Source organism: Palaemon carinicauda, chromosome 29 (genome assembly GCF_036898095.1).
Source record: "Palaemon carinicauda isolate YSFRI2023 chromosome 29, ASM3689809v2, whole genome shotgun sequence".
NCBI classification, from domain to species: Eukaryota; Metazoa; Arthropoda; class Malacostraca; order Decapoda; family Palaemonidae; genus Palaemon; species Palaemon carinicauda.
Genome location: NC_090753.1, coordinates 73,822,757 through 73,842,843, shown reverse-complemented (window position 1 = coordinate 73,842,843; position 20,087 = coordinate 73,822,757). Strand labels below are relative to the sequence as shown.

The 20,087-nt window shown below is 37.7% G+C and overlaps 2 protein-coding genes across 3 annotated transcripts in view; one reads left to right on the top strand and one right to left on the bottom strand.

Moving 5' to 3' along the window:
- Positions 1 to 9,795, bottom strand: part of LOC137622238 (transmembrane ascorbate-dependent reductase CYB561-like) — a 335,839-nt gene extending 326,044 nt beyond the window's left edge. Inside the window, exon 1 of one of the 2 annotated variants that reach the window (XM_068352736.1) lies at positions 9,682 to 9,795. Coding sequence is in view for 1 of the 2 variants with exons in the window: in XM_068352739.1 (XP_068208840.1) it covers positions 9,682 to 9,698 (17 nt within the window). In the remaining variant the exon portion in view is untranslated. The remainder of the gene's footprint in view (positions 1 to 9,681) is intronic. The other variant, XM_068352739.1, reaches the window with a different exon arrangement.
- A 3,957-nt stretch (positions 9,796 to 13,752) lies between these two features.
- LOC137622828 (T-complex protein 1 subunit gamma-like) overlaps positions 13,753 to 20,087 on the top strand; it is a 65,887-nt gene continuing 59,552 nt past the window's right edge. Inside the window, exons 1-3 of the mRNA XM_068353408.1 lie at positions 13,753 to 13,873; positions 18,587 to 18,648; positions 18,955 to 19,131. Of these exons, the coding sequence (XP_068209509.1) occupies positions 13,843 to 13,873; positions 18,587 to 18,648; positions 18,955 to 19,131 (270 nt within the window). The 5' untranslated portion in view covers positions 13,753 to 13,842. The remainder of the gene's footprint in view (positions 13,874 to 18,586; positions 18,649 to 18,954; positions 19,132 to 20,087) is intronic.

Below are 20,087 nucleotides of genomic sequence, written 5' to 3'. Positions count from 1 at the left end.
GAAGCCTCAACTCCTGACTGACTAGTCTGCTGCGGGCGAGTGGCGGTAACCACAGTGGGTTGCGGAGGCTGACACACCGTGTCAAAACACGGCAGCTTGTGGTAGCTCACGCACGGCATCGGAGTGCTCCGTGTGTCTGTGGGAGTCAGCATGCGTCTGGCAGGGTCGACTGCGCATGAGTGGAGGAGCTCTCACAACAAGAGTGTGGGAGCAGGCAGCCGCAGCGTCTGCTGGGCGCACAACCGTGGCAGGTTGTAGGCAACCGGGTGCATCGTCAACCTTCTACGCAGTCGGAGTGTGGGAGCAGGCAACAACCAAAGCGGAGTGGTGGTGCGTGGTGGGGACTGCCGTGGGTTGCGGAAACTAACGCATCGCGTCAAAACACGGCAGCTTGACTCCACCTTCCCACTGCTGATGCGGTAGCTCACGCATGTCAACGGAGGGTGCCGCACGTCGGCTAACGTCAACATACGTCTGGCAGGGTCGACTGCGCATCGGTGGTGGAGCTCTCCGCAGCCGGAGTGTGGGAGCAGGCAGCCTAAGCGTGAGCTGGGCGCACAACCGTGGCAGGTTGTAGGCTAACGGGAGCAGTGTCAACCTTCTCCGCACGAAACTCCTGCATAACCGCAGCTAACTGAGTCTGCATAGACTGCAGTAAAGACCACTTAGGGTCTACAAAAGCGGCAACAGACGGAGCTACTGTCCGTTGTGACTGAGGGTCTAAAACAGCTGGTGCGGCAACAGACGGAGTTACTGCCTGTTGCGGTACCACCTTGCCTCTCTTGGGAGGTGTGCAGTCGTCGGATGACTGCAGCGAGTCCGAACTGACCCAGTGGCTACACCTGGGCCGTTGGACTTGCGCGGAAGGGACCGACTTGCACTTAAAAAGCTGCGAGATGTGGTCCATGGTTTCTTACGAGAAACCTCTTCCGCAGACGAGGAATAAATGGGCTCTCTCGTCTTTGTGTGGGTGGGGCGATCTTGGGTAGATACGCCCGAAACCACGGAGGGAAAAACGTCTGTTCGTTGATCAAGGCCTGTGGAACCCATAAGTCGTTCGACATTACTTCTCCCCTGGGCTTGGGAGCTTGTAAGAGGTCCCGGACTAGGTGAACGACTGGCACGAACAGACGAACCCTCGGACGCAACACTGTAACACTTTGCGCATATCACTTTATCACTTTGATTTTCTGTTTTGCACTTATTTCACTGAAATCAAAACTTTAACTGATTTCTACCTGAAACACGCAATCCTATCCTTCATTAAAAGGTAGTAATTGCGAAAACAGTCGTACAATACAACAGAAAACATATATAAAGATAAAGAATTCAGTGGCTGGGAAAGAGACTAAACACTAGATCAAATAAACTACGTTTACAATCTCTCACCGCACATAGCCTGGGAACAAGAATAAAACCCTAGAAACGTTTTACCTTCTTCCCCTACAGTGACTAGGGAGGAGAGTAAAAAAAAAAACGAGAACAACGTTACCAGCTTGAACGAAACGTTTAATCTCCTCTCTCTCCCTCCGTCTCTATCTCTCTCTCTCTTTCTCTCTAGATTTCGCACCTGAGAGAAGAGCCCAATTATATATCGTTAAAACATGTTATTTGCTAAAGGAAAAAACTGAAAGGTTTTCCAAATAAAAAGTTCCTTTAATTTAGAATTTAAACCATTTAAGCTAAGAAAGAATGAACGAAACGCCAGAATTGGTTTACTCTTACTGCAAAGTGAAACCGTGATACACTCTCTCTCTATCGTAACGATAGAGCGCATGTTGAACGTCCTGAACGTCAACAACTGCGTAGACTAAAAACTAAACGTTAGTTCATCTTTGAAAACAGTACGAGACTATCAAAGAAATTCTTTCATAAAACATTAAAATTTAAAAAGTATTAAATTCTTTAAAGGTTAAATACGATATAACGGGCTCAATGTTAATTAACTTCGGTTCCAAGTTAGGACCGCCTACAATCAGGAAAGGTCGCATATAAACAAACCTAAAAATTTATTGTTATATGTTTATAATAAATGGAAAGTTAATCGAAGAGGCCTATAAAGGCGGAGAGATATAAAATATATAGATCTATAACGTGTTAAGCAAAATTACCAAAAACCTAAACACACTTCCGTCTAAGGGAAGGGTCGGCCATTTAAAAGTGAAAGAGAGTCCATACTCTCTTCGTCACCCTAAATAAATCTATCCAAAACGAGTTCAAGTTTTGAAATGAAGATAAAACCCCTGCATAGCGAAAGCTCAAAACTGAAATAGTGTACTTCACCAAATCGTTGTGAAAACAAATCCAGTTAGTAACAGCGTATTTAGTAGGTCTTGCCAGTGGCACGACAGAGAGAAAATTGGTTCTATGTTGACATCGAGTACTTGAGTACCTACTTGACAGATGGCGCTGTTGATGTACACCCCCACCTGTATAGCGATCGCTGGCGTATTCCGCCCGTAGGTTTTTTCTGTCGGGCAGCAGAGCTGACAGCTATATGATCATCGGGTAAGTTTAATATTGAAAACTGGCCGGCTACAATCCTGAGAAGTTCCTTTTGCCAAACTGGCCGGCTACAATCCTGAGAAGTTCCTTTTGCTGAACTGGCCGGCTACAATCCTGAGAAGTTCCTTTTGCCAAACTGGCCGGCTACAATCCTGAGAAGTTCCTTTTGCCAAACTGGCCGGCTACAATCCTGAGAAGTTCCTTTTGCTAAACTGGCCGGCTACAATCCTGAGAAGTTCCTTTTGCCAAACTGGCCGGCTACAATCCTGAGAAGTTCCTTTTGCTAAACTGGCCGGCTACAATCCTGAGAAGTTCCTTTTGCCAAACTGGCCGGCTACAATCCTGAGAAGTTCCTTTTGCCAAACTGGCCGGCTACAATCCTGAGAAGTTCCTTTTGCCAAACTGGCCGGCTACAATCCTGAGAAGTTCCTTTTGCCAAACTGGCCGGCTACAATCCTGAGAAGTTCCTTTTGCCAAACTGGCCGGCTACAATCCTGAGAAGTTCCTTTTGCTAAACTGGCCGGCTACAATCCTGAGAAGTTCCTTTTGCCAAACTGGCCGGCTACAATCCTGAGAAGTTCCTTTTGCCAAACTGGCCGGCTACAATCCTGAGAAGTTCCTTTTGCCAAACTGGCCGGCTACAATCCTGAGAAGTTCAGTTTGCCAAACTGGCCGGCTACAATCCTGAGAAGTTCCTTTTGCCAAACTGGCCGGCTACAATCCTGAGAAGTTCCTTTTGCCAAACTGGCTGGCTACAATCCTGAGAAGTTCCTTTTGCCAAACTGGCCGGCTACAATCCTGAGAAGTTCCTTTTGCCAAACTGGCTGGCTACAATCCTGGGATTGCTGATGCGGACCTAATACGGTGCGGAGAATAGCATGCGAGACACATCGCAAACCAGGGTCAAAAGTAAAGTAATAGAAAAATTAAAACAACTCTTAATGCCGATATGATAACAGAAAATTTGGCAAAGGAACTTTTTAAGATTTTTTTTAATGTATTCAGGCTATCAAAAGAAAGCCCATCGTTAGGTTCCTGGCCCCCCCAAACCAAGGCTCTTGAGTAAAAAAATCTCCTAGACTAGTGAGTTTGTCAATTAAGGCATAAGCAATTTTCCTGTACATATCTATCCTTCCCCTGATGAGAGGATAGAGGAATGAACAGTTTAGTCTAACAGGAATAAAAAAAAAGCTTCTAGCTAAAGAAGATACTAACTTGTATCTATGTCTGTCCAGCTATACAGAATTCCAACAGCTAATGTATACAGTACCCTAATGGAGGGGAAGAAGAGAAGAAATGGGGCCCGACATTTTAACCCTTGACCTAGAATTGCGTTGAAACCATTATCTTCAATATAATACTTTTGGTTCTGTATAGGAACGGGGTCAATAACTCTCTTGCTAAGCAGCAATCACAGGCCCGAGCATAAACGTATCTAATGACCCGAGAGTCAATTCCTGCAAATAACGCAAAGTGAAGGTGATCAGCTGTTTCCATACTCAAATGTTGAAAACTTGGGCCACAGTGACATTTTTCTTTAAAGCAAGAGTAACACCAACTACAGTATTCTGATGCTCTGGGGGAATCTAGGGAGCAACGCTCTGTTTCTCCCTCTACCAATGCTTACAAACAGGTTCTGCAACCTGGGTTCTTTCAAAGGCAGTGGCCTCAGTATTCGCACAGGACAAAAAAAGTAACTCATCTGAATCATCGATTACTTTCCTAAGTGAAGATACAGCCCGAAGTAAAGAACTTTGAGCTGAAAGACTTTGCTCCCTAGGACAACACATAGATACTTCCTTGAGGAACGATTAATGGGGATTTGGATGAGTGCCTTACTGAGATTGAGTAATATCATCAAACCGTTCTTTCACACTGCATGACTATGTGGGGAGTTTCCATCCTGAACCGAGTTGGTCTGGATTGAGAGATCATGTACTCGAAGGTGTAATGAGAGCGGGGGAGAGCTGCTGAACGGGCGGCAGTAACCGAACCAAAGAACATCCACTATCTACTGTTCTCCCCCGTAAAATTGACATCTCATCCATCTCTCTGTTAGGCATTCCTCTAGTGGTGGTGGCTGAATGGAGGAATTGCTGGCCCTAGCTTGAGCAAGGGCCTCACCTACCTCTGACACTACAATTGTGGTTCTGAGACCTTCGTTGACAAAAGGGGTAACCAAAATCCATAAGGTTCTGTGATGTTGATGGTGCAGCTCTAAAGTCACTCCTATTCAACTCCTGGTCTAGAAGCAAGCACCAAAGTTTGTCTAGGAGGGGGAGGTGACCTGTTCAAGGAGCAGGTCTGTCTTCTAAACAACACTGCTCAGTGGAGAAGTGAGTCTGGGTTTGAATTCCTCCACTTTTCAGCCATAAGTTCTACCTGCTCCTAGGGAAACAGGGATGGTTCTTTGCGTGACAAATTTCTCAAGTTCAATACTTCTCTCTGGTATACATGCCTTGCAAACTTGTAGAGGCTAAATATTCCATTGTCCGTGACCACTGGTCTAACTATGATGCAGCTTGAAGTGTCAACATTGCTGGGGCCTCCATGTTTAAGGCCTCCAAAAGCATAAATGTAATATGCTGAGCTACAAGCCTTTAAGATAACATAGATGGGGTCAGGGTAACGACTGCTTTGTCCATAGGCAGGGGAGATAGATGACTGTAATGCATTATGTAATAAGTTTTCTGCCTCAAAAAGGATGACGGCATTAGCATTCGGTTGAGGGCAACTCTTTTGTTACAAGACCGACGATGGTTGACAAACAGCGTGTACTGATGTCTGGTCCCAAGGGAACAACTTTTGGTAAGCACATTCTTCCCTCAGTCTCCCGGATACTTTGACATAAAAGAAATATACGGGCGAGGCCCTTACTTCTACCAGTAGTGTGCACCCTCATTTTGTGAGTGGAAAGGTAACTGGTGTATAAGCACTTGTATCGCATACTGATAAGTAACTTCAGAGAAGGAATGTTCTCGTCAATTATTCTTTCGCCTTGCGAAATTCACTGGTGAACTAAGAATTACTAAAGGGCAAATGTGAGCCATTATCAAAGGGGCATAGAGGATTTCCGATCTATACATCGCCTGCCTTGGTAATGTGCGCTTAAGTGCAAAGAGTGTGATATCAAGATCCAGTGAGTGCGATCCGTATGGGGAAGTACTTGCAATCAGAAAATTGCGTGCCCACCAGTGAGGAGCGAATAGCTAGGAGCACACAAGCATGTAAATGCTTTAAGTCAGATGAATGAGTGTGAATAGATATAACAAAAGAAATAAAAAATGAGTGGTCTAGCAAGCAGGTGAGATGGTGCGCGGCCGTTGCTACCTATTGGAGAGTGCAATCACAAACAGAAATATAGGTGCTCCAATGTATTAGGAGAGTGCAAACACCTAGTAGCATGTTAATGCTAGTAGCGCTCTAATGGGCACACGAACAGGTGAGATGATGCTCACGTAGGAGCGTGCGAATAGGTGGGATGGCGTTCCTGTAGAAGCGAGCGAATAGGTGAGATGACACTCCCATAGTAGATACTCATCATTGCTAGCTTTGCAATCATCGAACGTCCACATGTAATCTTGAGTGTGCATTCAGGACTTAAGGAGATATCTCCCAATGGGGTGAAAGTTCTAAAGGACAAATCCATGGATTCATGGGTTCACACAAAACTGCCACTGTGTGTGCTAACTAGTGTTAAGCACGCTAGTATGGGAATGCAATGTTATTCTACAATACTCGCCACAAGCTATCTAATGTTGAGCATACTAGTGCGATACAGTGCTGATGTGCTCAGCCCAGGAGAGCCTATCATGAGTGTGGTGAACACAGACAGGGTCTGGCGAGGTTGAGTTTTTTTATCCAATTGGAGAAGGTTAAGGACATGAAGCAGCACGTTCATCAGTAAACGATCAGTAAAGAGTTCAAAATCCCTACGTGCTCAGAGACATATTACTCACAAGTGAACGTATCATACATAGAAGGATTACGGCCTCTCCTTCGGGAAGGAGAACTTGTTCCCCCCAATACTATTTTCTTCATCAAGTCTGTGAAGAGTTGGACAATCAGGGAAATGTGACTCAAGAACGGAATATTAGGTGGCCACTGGAGTTCAGACCCAATAACAACTTTAGAGACTCCTCCCGAGGGAAAGACTTAACTTTAACTGCTTCATTAAAAGAAACTGGCAAATATCCCAACCTTAAGATTTATCTAAGAATTAAAGAAAGCAAATTTTAAAAGCCAAGTTTGAAGAGAAACCGATAGCATGTCTGCGTCATTCAGCAGCTGGAGTCAAAGTGATTGTTCAGTGTACTGGTGGGGGGGAGGAGCTTCCCCGCTACCAGCTAGTAATTGCCAGCTGATGCCGACGCCTTGTTATATGTCTTAACTGCCGAGTTCTATCAACGCTTGAATTAATCTCCTAATTAAAGGACTCAGATCTGTATTTGAGTAAGAACAATCTAAGCTAATCACACTAACTTACTGACTGCAATCAAGGACTTTCTGTAAGGCATTGGAAAATAAAAGAAAGGCATCACATGCTCCATGGCCTTTGGGAAAGCCAAACTGCAAACTAGGGGGCAAACGATTACCTTTAGCATTTCCGTGAATTTCCATGTATAATTTTCTAAACCGGTACCAAATGATCAACCGTGTATAAGTGAACCCGTTGTTGGTTAATCCTCGTATGAGGAGGGAGGAACACCTAAAAGACATCAAATGTGATTAGGATTGTCATATTGGTGTCGAGATTTAATCTTAACCAAGAGGAATTATAACTGTATTTCAAATGTAGTACAATCCTACGTACCTACCAGGTCTACCGTATGATGTAAACTAAAACTGACATAATCACTGCCCTCTAAGTATATACTGTGCTTCAGATTAGCCCATAAAAAGTTATGTTGGACTGCCTAACTTGAAAACAGCTGCATGAGCAACGATTTAATCTAAGAACCTAGAATTGCTAAGGATTACGTGGCATAGGACTCGCAGAATTACTGGCCTAAGCAAAAACAAAATCAATGGAAAAAGATAAGTTGAACTGAGACGATAAAACCATGAATTTTAGAATAATGTGGTATGACTTTACTTGGGCACCATTCGGAGATATTCTGATGCACTCTGAGTAAGAAAACAGCAGCTGTAGTCAGTTCAAGTAAAGAATATATGGAATCCATCGAGGCAAAATAGTAAAACTATAGCATAGTATAATAAATGGTTTGGATAAAATTAAAAATATCTACGGTAGTGTATTTTATAGTGTTTTGGATGTTTTTATAATGATTTCTGATGGTAAACCTTAGTTTTTTAGTTATGCTGGGTCAACTACCATAACTGAAAAGCTACAGTACCGTACATATATTGGTGCTATGAATTGCCATCAATAACGTTTAAGAAAAAATTAAAATAACCCTAGATACCAGTCTTATTCCATATCAACTTGTTTAAACTTTATTGTTTTCGCCAGTTATCACCATAAAAATAAGCTACTGTAATTAAAAGCAAGTGATAGTAATTAAAAGTGATCAAAACCTTGCAGCTTTTGTTTCCCAGGCCTTCAAGATGCACAGAAAACATGATTTTTTAATCCTATTTTATAATGAGTTGTTCGTAGTCGGGTTCATTGTACTAAAACAAACCTTCTTATTTAATTGACCGTACAGTATTTACCTGTATGTTAGTACACTAAATTAACACTATTTAATGGCTGGTTATTTCCCGTAGCTTGCTTTGCTTACACTTCAACATTATCTCATTGTTCAAAGGCTCTGGCAAGCAGAACATGCTTTGTTACACGCATAAGCCCCATGGGCTTGTAACATAATAACAGTTTATAAAGATCTTATTTAAATTCAGTTCGAACTGGTATATGTTCCAAATTCAATCTTGCTCGATGTAAGATTCTAAAACAGAATAACAAAACGAATTTCATTTTCTATCGTAAGAATTGATATTATATAATTGACTGAATAAAACTACTGATAGTACAAACTTAACAAAGGGGAGATATGTAGCTTTGTGCTCCAGCAAACTGTTCTAACATTGGATTTGACTTCCATTTCCCATTATCAGACTAAACATACTAAACATGGTTATATCCTAATCTATCTATATAAAAATCCTGAATAAAATGAATATATTAATTACACTGTCTATTTTGATATTGAAAAAATAAATGACCAGGAGGTTTATGGTATAAAACATGGGAGCCTTTATTACCTTCGAACAAGTAACTTGCAACCGAAGCACTATCATCTTTTTCTGAACTGTCTGGAGTGGGGAGGATATTCCCCTGGTATGTGGTAAGATGACACTAAGAGCAAAGTGAGTTTTTTTTTATCAAAATCAGTAACTTTGTTAAAAGTAATTTCTGACATTAGTATAAGCAATTCAAAACAATGTAAGGGGTGTATGTATAATAGCGGCCACCTGTATGATGAAGGCTTAGAGGCTAAGAATACAGAAGTGTAAGGGGGTCGCAGGGGGGCGTTAGCCCCCACTTAGGTAAGTAGGTAAGGACACAGCTTGTCGGTTAGGTTGGGGGGGAGTTTAGTTTAGTTGGTGTCCATATTTTATGCTCGCTGAAAGAACTGGCCACTGATATACAAAGGCTCCCAATACTATTACCAAGATCTATTTAATTATGAGCATTCTGATCTAATTAATATTGTACTATTCTATAACATAACCGATTTACTAACTCAAATAATTGTAATTGGTCTGGACTGTTAGTAGCTTTGACTTTTACAACAGACATAAGACATAGTAATAGTTCAAGCTATGCCAAAGAGAATGCTAAATATTAGAGAACGCTATATCCTACAACCTGAGAAACAGGACCAATAAACCTATAGCCAAACCTAACCTAACCTTTCCCTATGTTGGCATATTGGGGCATACTTTAAGCATAATATACCTTAGCCTACTTACCGATTGTCATATATCATAAACCTTGTTATACTTATGGTAAAAGCAATACAGCAGCAATACAGCTTTCAATTTATCTCACCTGTTCATTCGAAGATAATGGTATGTCAACTCATCCTACGCCCTGACCTATTGCATCATCGACAGCTGGGGGACTATTTAAACCAGTTCCCGGACTTATTAAAACAATTCTAACGTTTACTGGAAAGATTTCTAAAACGAAGTTCGCATGTTTTAACCTACCTGATAATGGGTTCCATGTGCTATCTTTGTGAGACGGAGAAAAGACTTAGATAAAAACACTTTTATGAAGAACGATGTTTCGACTCCCAATGTTTACTTTTGACCAAGGTTACCAGATTATTTTGACTGGATTATCGTACATGAGCCTTAAAATTGTCGTTTTTTAACCAAAATTATCGTACATAGTTTCAATATAATTATTAAGGAGTTACATAATTGACTTATTTCAAAATATTTTAATATAATTTTTAATTAAACACACACATATATATACCTAAGGTATGTATCGTACTAGACCTAAAATAATCGTACATGTATGATAATTATCGTACGAATGGCACCCCTGCTTTTGACAGGAAGGGCGCGTTCAGATATATATATAATTCCTTATCTATATATGAACGAAACTAAAGCGCTTTCTAGTTTTTTATACTTAAGTTTGTTCGATTTTCTTACTTAGGGCTTACGTTTCTTCAATAGCATAAAAAAAAATTCTCTAAGGACATATGTGTTTAATATTAAGTTATATCATATAAATAATAGTATAAAGTATTCAATTTAATTAAAGTTACATGGAAATTATAAAATATTTCTTTTCTTTTCATGCATAAATTGTATTACATACATTCAAACATTTCGGTGTTCATTGGTGTCCGTAAAATTTGAAATAAACAAGATAGAACAATGCACTATATATCAACTATTAAACAATATGAAATGTATAATCTATGACAGAATTACATATCATAAGATGAGGAGAAGGGGAACACTACAGTTAAAATACAAAATGGAATTGTTTTCATAATTAGAAATACAGTTAACACGGGCAATGTTTATCTACTGTTACTGTAAAAACGGGCTTTTCTCGAAAACTATTGATTTATCGATTCAAATTCTTTAAACATTTGGTAAATCATAAAGTGTAGTCCGTAATGAGTAAAGTGAAATCATATCAAAGCACTGGAGTATCTAACTTAAGTGTTACAGCCTTCCTAAAATTATACAGATTAGATTTAACAACGTAATTTCCCACATCTGCGTATCAAAGAATATTTTACTAGAAGTTTAACTTGTATTAAAGAGAAATATACGGTACCTTTCAAACTAATTGTTTCTAACCTTCCTTGCTACAGAGGCGCACTACGATATTTATGTGAGATATGAAAAAATTGAAACATCAATTTGTTATTATGATAAGAATTCAGTACTTTATCAATTTCACAAAGTTTTCCCTATTTTATCCTCCTGTATTTGTTTCCTTAGAGATAAGAGTTTAAAATTTCATCATAACCGCCTCTTTCTATCTCACTATCTGTCTTTCGTTACGTCTGCCTACCACTCTTATCCTGTAGCGGCTTGGTATTTTAAGATAGCTATTGGGTCCAGATTGTAATTTGTCACATAAAAATCGTACAAAAATTGTGATTTTATCGTTGCTGTCCGTATGTAGGGGTGTATCCTTGTAAAAAAAATAAAAAAAATTCTGGGGAGTCCCTTTTCAAACTTCAGACACTCCCCCACCTAAACATTCCTGGTGACAGATAATAGATGGACCTAAAAATATCAGAAAGGGTCTCTAACAACTACAAAAGAAGATGATGAAGGAAGAGAAGACGATGGACTGACGAACTAAGAAAATTTGCGGTTGTGGACTGGCATAAAAAGATCATAAACAGGTGTAAGTGGAAGGACATGTCTGACGCTTTTGTTCTGCAGTTACTGTACTATTAATGCCTCATTATATATATATATATATATATATATATATATATATATATATATATATATATATATATATATATATATATATATATATATATATATATATATACATATACATATCAGGGGGCTCCAACAAGGAAAATAACACAGTGAGGAAAGGAAACAGAAAAAATGAAACATTTTAAGAACAGTAACATTAAAATAAACATTTACCAAAACAAAAGGAAAAGAAATGAGATAAAATAGTGTACCCGAGTGTACCCTCAAGCAAGAGAACTCTAACCCAAGACAGGGAAGACCATGGTACAGAGGCTATGACACAACCCAAGACTTGAGAATAATGGTTTGATTTTGGAGTGTCCTCCTAGATGAGCTGCTTACCATAGTTAAAGTCTTCCATCCTCCCTATTAGGAAAGTGGCCACTGAACAATTAGTGTAGTAGTTAATCCTTTGAGAGAAGACTTGTTTGGTAATCTCAGTATTGTTAGGTGTATGAGGACAGAGGTGGATATGCAAATAGTAGGCCAGACTATTCAGTGTATGTGTAGGCAAAGGGAAAATGAACCGTAACCAGAGAGAATGATCCAATGTAATACTGTCTGTCCAGTCAAAGGACCCCATAACTCTCTAGCGGTAGTATCTCAATGGGTGGCTGGTGCTTGACCAACCTACTCACACAGATATATATATATATATATATATATATATATATATATATATATATATATATATATATATATATATATATATATTCCATAGAATCAACCCGGTTTGTGTGTGTTGACCAGTTAATATATTGTTCAGTAATACTGCTCAATGATTAAATATGTCTTATTATATTGCTTATATGAATACTGTAAGCACGTATGCAATTTATTTTAGGATAATGCAGCATTTCAATTATGGTTAATAATTAAATATTTGATATTTAAATGTTGTTCTAAACGTTTAAGAAGTAACGAACCTTCTCGAACTTTCCTCCAAGGCCCCCAAGTAATCTATTAATAACCTGAAATGCTGTGTCATGTCTAACCCTTTCTGTTACTAATTGTAGGAGATGGGGATTTCCCTGAAGTATTTTCTCTATTTTAAAATGTATATTCTGAAAGCAAATATTAATAATTGGATCATAGTTGGCAGATCATTTAAAAATAAACGCGACGCAGTGTTTATCAGATATGTCGCTCTGCTCTTTCTGATTTTAAATTTATCATTCTCTGTATCTGATAAGTTGACTATACATTATATTATTATTATCATTATTATTATTATTATTATTATTATTATTATTATTATTATTATTATTATTATTATTATTATTACTAGCTACACCCCTAGTTGGAAAAGTAACGCATTTGCTACTTTCCGTTTTACTTGTATTCTCTATATTCCACTTTAAGAACAGTATCATAATGAAATTAATTAGGAAATTAGAAAAGTTGAAATATCAAATTGACCTGTAAAAAAAAGTATTTCAGAAAGTAAAAGTTTCTGTAGCAAAGGAAGTCGAGAAAAATAATTAGTTTCTTTATATAGTCATTAGTTAAAATCGAATAGTATCTTGTATCCAGCTGAACGCGGCCGTTATATAATTCAGTGTTGCCAGATGGGTTAGTAGAAAAATCCCCCAAACAAGCTAAAAATCCCCAAAACTGCCTAAAATTCCCGATTTCCACAAATATATTCTCTTGTGTCTTGATCACGTAGGGTTTATTAATATAGATATTACTCAATATACTTCATGTGATTGCAAGCAAACTAATTGCAACGATATGAAGGTTTACTCGTGTTTGTTTCTTCATAGAAACGTGTACGGAATATCCCCATCAGACGCCCAAATTCCCCAAATCTAGGGATAAATTCCCATACCTGGCAACACTGGTTATATTAACGTTACTCCCAACGTCCTTTTGCTCAATTTTCTATTAACGCATGAATACTCAGCAACCTATTTCATAATAAATAAGTATAAACTATCACAATTCATTGGTAAATTAATTTTATTAAGTTTTAACACTGACATTAATTAGTTGAACGCTTCCAATAATTGAGTTGTAGTTCGCCAGCCCGTTTTCCGTTGGCTAAGGCTAAGGCAGGGGTGCCATTCGTACGATAATTATCGTACATGTATGATTATTTTAGGTCCAGTACGATGTACGATACATACCTTAGGTATATACAAATGTGTTTTTAATTAAACAATTATATTAAAATATCTTTAAATAAGTCAATCATGTAACACCCTAATAATTATATTGAAACTGTGTACGATATTTTTGGTTGAAAAACGACAATTTTAAGGCTCACGTACGATAATCCAGTCGAATAATCTGGCAACCCTGGGCTAAGGCTTTACTTAGTACCTGAACGTCGCCTTCAGTCCGCCTCCTCTGTGACTGTTTATCCTGTGAAAATTATACTTAATTTTGTATTAAAACATGAACACACAACAGCCTATCGTGGTTTTAAGTGAGTATAAAGCGCCATACTTCATTATGCCGTTCAATTAATCAAGCTTTTAAGTGTACTTAACGGTTTATTCCAGAAAGACAGTGACGTCTGTCACGTGGATGTGGCCGTCGTCTGTTACACCGCGGTCTATTTAAAGTTTCTCGGAAAAAGCACATGGTTATTTTTAAAGCCATTACTTCGTAATCATATTTAACCCTTGGTGTATTTGTTTATGTATTGAATTTGTTCGTACAGGTTAAATGAAGTATAAATACAGAAGGACGCATAGCCTGTAATAACCTACCCTAGTTTCTTGGCAGGGGGCCTAGGGTCAGGGGTAAAGAATTAGAACTAAAATAAAATCTTTAGAATATAGAAGACTTATAATGTTTATTTTAACGTATTTTGAGTTATGATGGGCTGATTATCATGATTGATTGATTTTGGGTTTTCTGTTACTATGGAAAGTTATCGGTTTAGGTAACGTCGTAAGGTTCCCCTGCTGTATAGGACGGGGGACAGCAGCCCTTAAGGTAGAGTTAAAGTAAAGAAAAACACCTTTAACCTTTAACTATACAAAATAAGTCTTGCTTTATGTTATTTATATGAACTTGTTTGAACTTTGTTGTTTCTTCTAGTTATAAAACACAAATCAATATTTAAATTTACTGTAATAAAAAAAAGGTAAAGAATAATAATGATTGATTATCAGTTATCTGGCATCCTGGCATCTTAGGTCATTGATGCCGTGTAATAATAAAATGAAAAAATTGTTAGAGCCTTTGTATATCAGCGGTCAGTTCCTCACGTGTATAAAAAATGAACACCAACTAACCTAACGTAGCAAGCCATGTCCTTACCTACTAACCTAATTGGGGGGATAATGCCCCCCTGCGACCGCCTTTTTACACTTCTGTTTTGTTAGTCAGCCGTCATCATACATACAGGTGGCCGCCGTCATACATACACCCCAAATTGTGTTTTTACTTTAACCCTTCTACCCCCAGGCTATTTGGAACTTTCCAACCCTTAACCCTCAGGCTTTTTTTTTTTTTTTTTTTTTTTCCCCAAGCACATTTTGCAATATATATTTTTTAAATTGCTCTAACAGCCTTAATTTTCATCATAGAGAGGTCAGGTTGGTCTCATTCTTTTGGAAAATGCCTGAAGTTTCTCATAAAGTTATCAAAAATATAAAAAAAAAAAAAAAAACATGTAAATAGCAGTTTTTTGAAAGGACGTACCGGTACGTCCATGGGGGTAAAGGGATGAGTTTTGTGAAACGTACCAGTACGTCCATTGGGGGTAAAAGGGTTAAGGGCTGCTTTCCTGGTGCGATCACACAGGAGAACCCTACTCATTACAGGACCTACACGATCAGTTTATCATATATTGTACATTGTTCGGTATTTAGCATATCACGCTTCATAAGTGATGTTAATATTAAATCCTCATTATTGAACCCCTTGGTGAATATGAATGTCGTCAGCTTCTTCTTGAATGAAATATTTCTCATTTGTCAATTCCTGAATTTGCATATTATTTTACCAACAGATTGAGTATTTACATAGCCGCTATTTATGACATCCTTAGTGTTCATGGTCCGTATTTACTTCTGGTCTCCTCGATTCCAAATCGTAAGCTTTGCAAATTCTTGAGTTAACTTTTTGATCATCTGAATTGTTCAACTTAGTGCAGTATATACATTTTATTCGTTGGAACGTTAATTTACCACTTTTCAGACTCATAGAAAACTTTATTTTCATGTTTCATTTTCTATGGAGTCGATCGTATCCGTGTTCATCGAACTGAAAAAAAACCCACCTTACTTAATTTTGCATATTTACCAACATTTTGATGTAGCCTACCAGTAAACACTATAATTACCTATTGGTCTGTGCTCCGTCATATCTCATCATTTGCGATACTGTATAACGTTATCTCAGTGTTCCTGTGTTCGGGCATGTAGAACAAGTTTCGTTAAGCATATTTGCTCCTAGGGTTGGTAGATATAATAGTTTGCAAAGTTTTGACTTTTACTTTAGATCAAACAGATGTTTCAATTTTTTTAAAGATTAAAATCTGTAACTTCATTAATAGTAGTTTCCAGTTGTAGTGTATGAGGTTCGGAATACTTTAATTAATTTGCAAAGATCTTTTCATTTATGTCAGTTTTAATGTCCTAACTAATATTGTACTACACTGCTTTGTAATAAAAAGGGAATCTAGCCTCAACTTGCTGATTTCATATAATAATTTCTTCCCATATACATGAACCGTATAATTTCACAATTTGTTATCTTATGTTTTATGTACCTCTTATAGTTTATTTCTTTCCTTGTCTTTTTTCCCCTGTTGGAGCCCTTGGGCTTATAGCATCCTGCTTTTCCAACTTGGGTTGTAGCTTAGTATTATTATTATTATTATTATTATTATTATTATTAAATGCTAAGATACAACCCTTGTTGGAAATGCAGGATGCTATAAGCTCAGGGGCCCCAACAGGGAAAATAGCCCAGTGAGGAAAGGAAACAAGGAAAAATAGAATATTTTAAGAACAGTAACAACAATAAAATAAATATTTCCCATATAAACTATAGAAAATTTAACAAAATAAGAGGAAGAGAAATTAGACAGAATAGTGTAAACTCTTTTCAAATAACTTTTACATAAGATTCAGAGGGAAACGTAAAAATTGAGTGTATTACACCATGCACTAATGCCAGACTTGCATAAATCACATTAAACCATGCTAGAAAAATGCAATACTTAAGTTTTTCATGAAAAAACGGAGTACTGTAATGTGGTTGGGTAAAACGTAGGGGAAATACATGGACATGTAAACTTACCTAACCTAAGAGCCTTATGCTCACTAGACTAACTTACAATGTCGTATTTCTAATAAGCTTTGGTAAATAAAGCACTAACCCTTTTACCCCCAGGCTATTTGGAACTTTCCAACCCTTAACCCCCAGGGTTTTTTTTTTTTTCAAGCACATTTTGCAGTATATATTTTTTAAAAATTGCTCTAACAGCCTTAATTTTCATCATAGAGAGGTCAGGTTGGTTTCATTTTCTTGGAAAATGCCTGAAGTTTCTCAAACAATTATAAAAAAATATGCAAAAAAAATGTAAATAGCAGTTTTTTTGCAAGGACGTACCGGTACGAATTACTTAAAATTTGTGACTTTTTGCAAGGACGTATCGGTACGTCCAAGGGGCAAAGGGATGAGTTTTGTGAAACGTACCAGTGCGTCCTTTTTGGGGGTAAAAGGGTTAATTCCTCATTACCTTAAGTAATGTTATAAATTAATTGTATTTCATTAAGAATGTGTAAGGTCCTCAACATACTATATTCGACTTACAAACATTCAGTTACGAACGCAAGGCCAACTGAAATCTTAGATCTCAGATGATGTATCCAAAGTTCATTGTGAAATACTGTAAGTAAGCAGTATTATATAATTTAATGCATTAAGCAAGATGACATTTGCAATATGTAACAGGTCTGTTTGTTAACTTTTGCAATGGAAAATTGCAGGCATGTGAGTTAGGTTAACCCTTTTGCCCCCAAAAGGACGTACTGGTACGTTTCACAAAACTCATCCCTTTACCCCCCTGGACGTACCGGAACGTCCTTGCAAAAAACTGCTATTTACATTTTTTTTTGTATATTTTTGATCATTTTTTGAGAAACTTCAGGCATTTTCCAAGAGAATGAGACCAACCTGACCTCTCTATGACGAAAATTAAGGCTGTTAGAGCAATTTAAAAAAAATATACTGCAAAATGTGCTTGAAAAAAAATAACCCCTGGGGGTTAAGGGTTGGAAAGTTCCAAATAGCCTTGGGGGTAAAAGGGTTAAGCTTATCCTAGGCCAAAGTTTAACAGTTCAAGTTGCAAACAGCTTAGAACCTATTAAGTGTGTAAGTTAAGGACTTCTGTAATGAAGAGGATATTATGGATAGCTTATATTTCCTTTTAATATTGAATTCACCACAAGGAATTGTTGTTTTCGTAACAAAACTGCAACCACTGAACATGCGACTGCTTTACTGGGTCATGAAAACTGGGTGGAGTCTGAAAACCTTCCAGAACTTTAACATGAAAATTGGGGTAGAGTTCTCCTGCTTGAGGCCACACTTAGGAACACTACTCTATCTTATTTCTCTTCCTCTTGTTTTTTCTTTAGTTTTTAAAGTTATATTTTAAATGTTGCTACTGTTCTTAATTTTTTTTTAATTTTAATTGTTCATTACTTCTCTTATTGTTTCTTTCACAATTTTGTCTAATCATATGGGAGTTTGTCACCTTTTATTTACAACGAAACAAGCCAAAACAACCAACACTCGACCATTTCATGTAACCAAGTCAATTAGCCGGTATGGTTATAGTGCGCTAGTTTCACTTACGATTATCAGAAGACTTTAAATTTGAATGTACATGTCAGTGTTCTAATTATCCTCTTCGTACGTTTTATTTTAAAAGTATATACATCTATTTGCAAGATATTTTTGTTACTAAAGAGAACTAGTTGATAATTGTAATCCATGTGAAGTTTCATTTTACTGATAAGGAAAAGACGTATGGTGACAATATTGTCTTATGCTTATTTTCCTTTAAAATTTTTTGCTCCAAGTTAAATGACTATTATGTCTGTATTACTGTGCTTTGCTTGCCCTACTTTTTTTTGTATTTTGTAGAGATTTTAACTTTTTTATATTGTTGCAGATCAAAATGCAAAACGAGAAAGTGGACGGAAAGTTCAGCTTCAGAACATCAATGCTGCTAAGGTAATAAGAAACCAAACACTCTCACTCTCTCTCTCTCTCTCTCTCTCTCTCTCTCTCTCTCTCTCTCTCTCTCTCTCTCTCTCTCTCTCTCTCTCTCTCTCTCTCTCTCTCTCTCTCTCTTTTTTTTTTCCTTTTACTTAACATTGAATGTTTATGATTCAGGTAATCAAATATTGTGACCCTTCATTCAAAGAAAGATTTTGGTTTTCTATGGAGTTCTCCAGTGGGATTATTGGCTTAAAACTTACTCTTTCGGCATATTTCCTGACTGCATTTAATAGTTAATTGTAAACTCTAATTTTTCAGAGCATGGCGGATGTCATTAGAACATGCCTAGGCCCAAGATCCATGTTGAAGATGTTAATGGACCCCATGGGGAGTATAGTCATGACCAACGATGGAAATGCCATCTTGCGAGAGATCACCGTGCAACACCCGGCCGCCAAACACCTCATTGAAATTGCCAAGACACAGGACGAAGAGGTGAGGAATCCTTTTATGGTCGGTCGGTCAAGATTTTCCCGCTCATGGTGGAGGACAGGGGCTCTTGCTTTGACAGCATGTATAGGAACACTGAATTTATGAAAATCTGTGCAATCCTTGTGATTGACACACTTCCTTGGGCTCGTCTAGGAGAAGGACACTCCAAAATTAAACAATTGTTCTCTAGTCTAGGGTAGTGCCATAGCATCTGTGGTTTTTCACTGTCTTAGATTAGAGTTCTCTTGTTTGAGGGTACACTCGGGTACACTATTCTATCTTATTTCTCTTCCTCTTGTTTTGTTAAAGTTTTTATAGTATATGTAGGAAATATTTATTGTATTGTTCTTAGAATATTTTATTTTTCCTTGTTTCCTTTCCTCACTGGGCTAATTTCCCTTTTGGAGCCCATAGGCTTATAGCATCCTGCTCTTCCAACTAGGGTTGTAGCTTAGCAAGTAATAATACAGTAATCACTTAATCAATTTGACATGAAATTGGAGGTTTACATCGAATTGTATGTAACTGGTAGAATTTTGCTTTAAACTGGATGACTCAAAGATAATGGATAATAAGTCATATTTAGGTAGCATAAGTAATTTTTTAAAACATGTTAATTGTCTTTTATATGTTGTCATTAAATGCTTGATGTGGAATTCTTATTAAGCACTGCACTTGAGAAGCCATCCCACTAGTTGCCATTTGAATGTTACATTTTGCCTCTGTTTAAATGATTATGTCTCTTAAGTTAATTTTTTCATATGCTCAGAACCTATATAATTGTTAATGATATTTCCTTTAACCCTTTGGAAATTTCCAACCCTTAACCCCCAGGGGGTTTTTTTTTCCCAGCACATTTTGCAGTATATTTTTAAATATTTAACTTAGCCGGTGAATATATAATAGCTGCTGCTCCAGCGGCTCGACAGAAAAACACACAGAAACTCGCGAGCGATCGC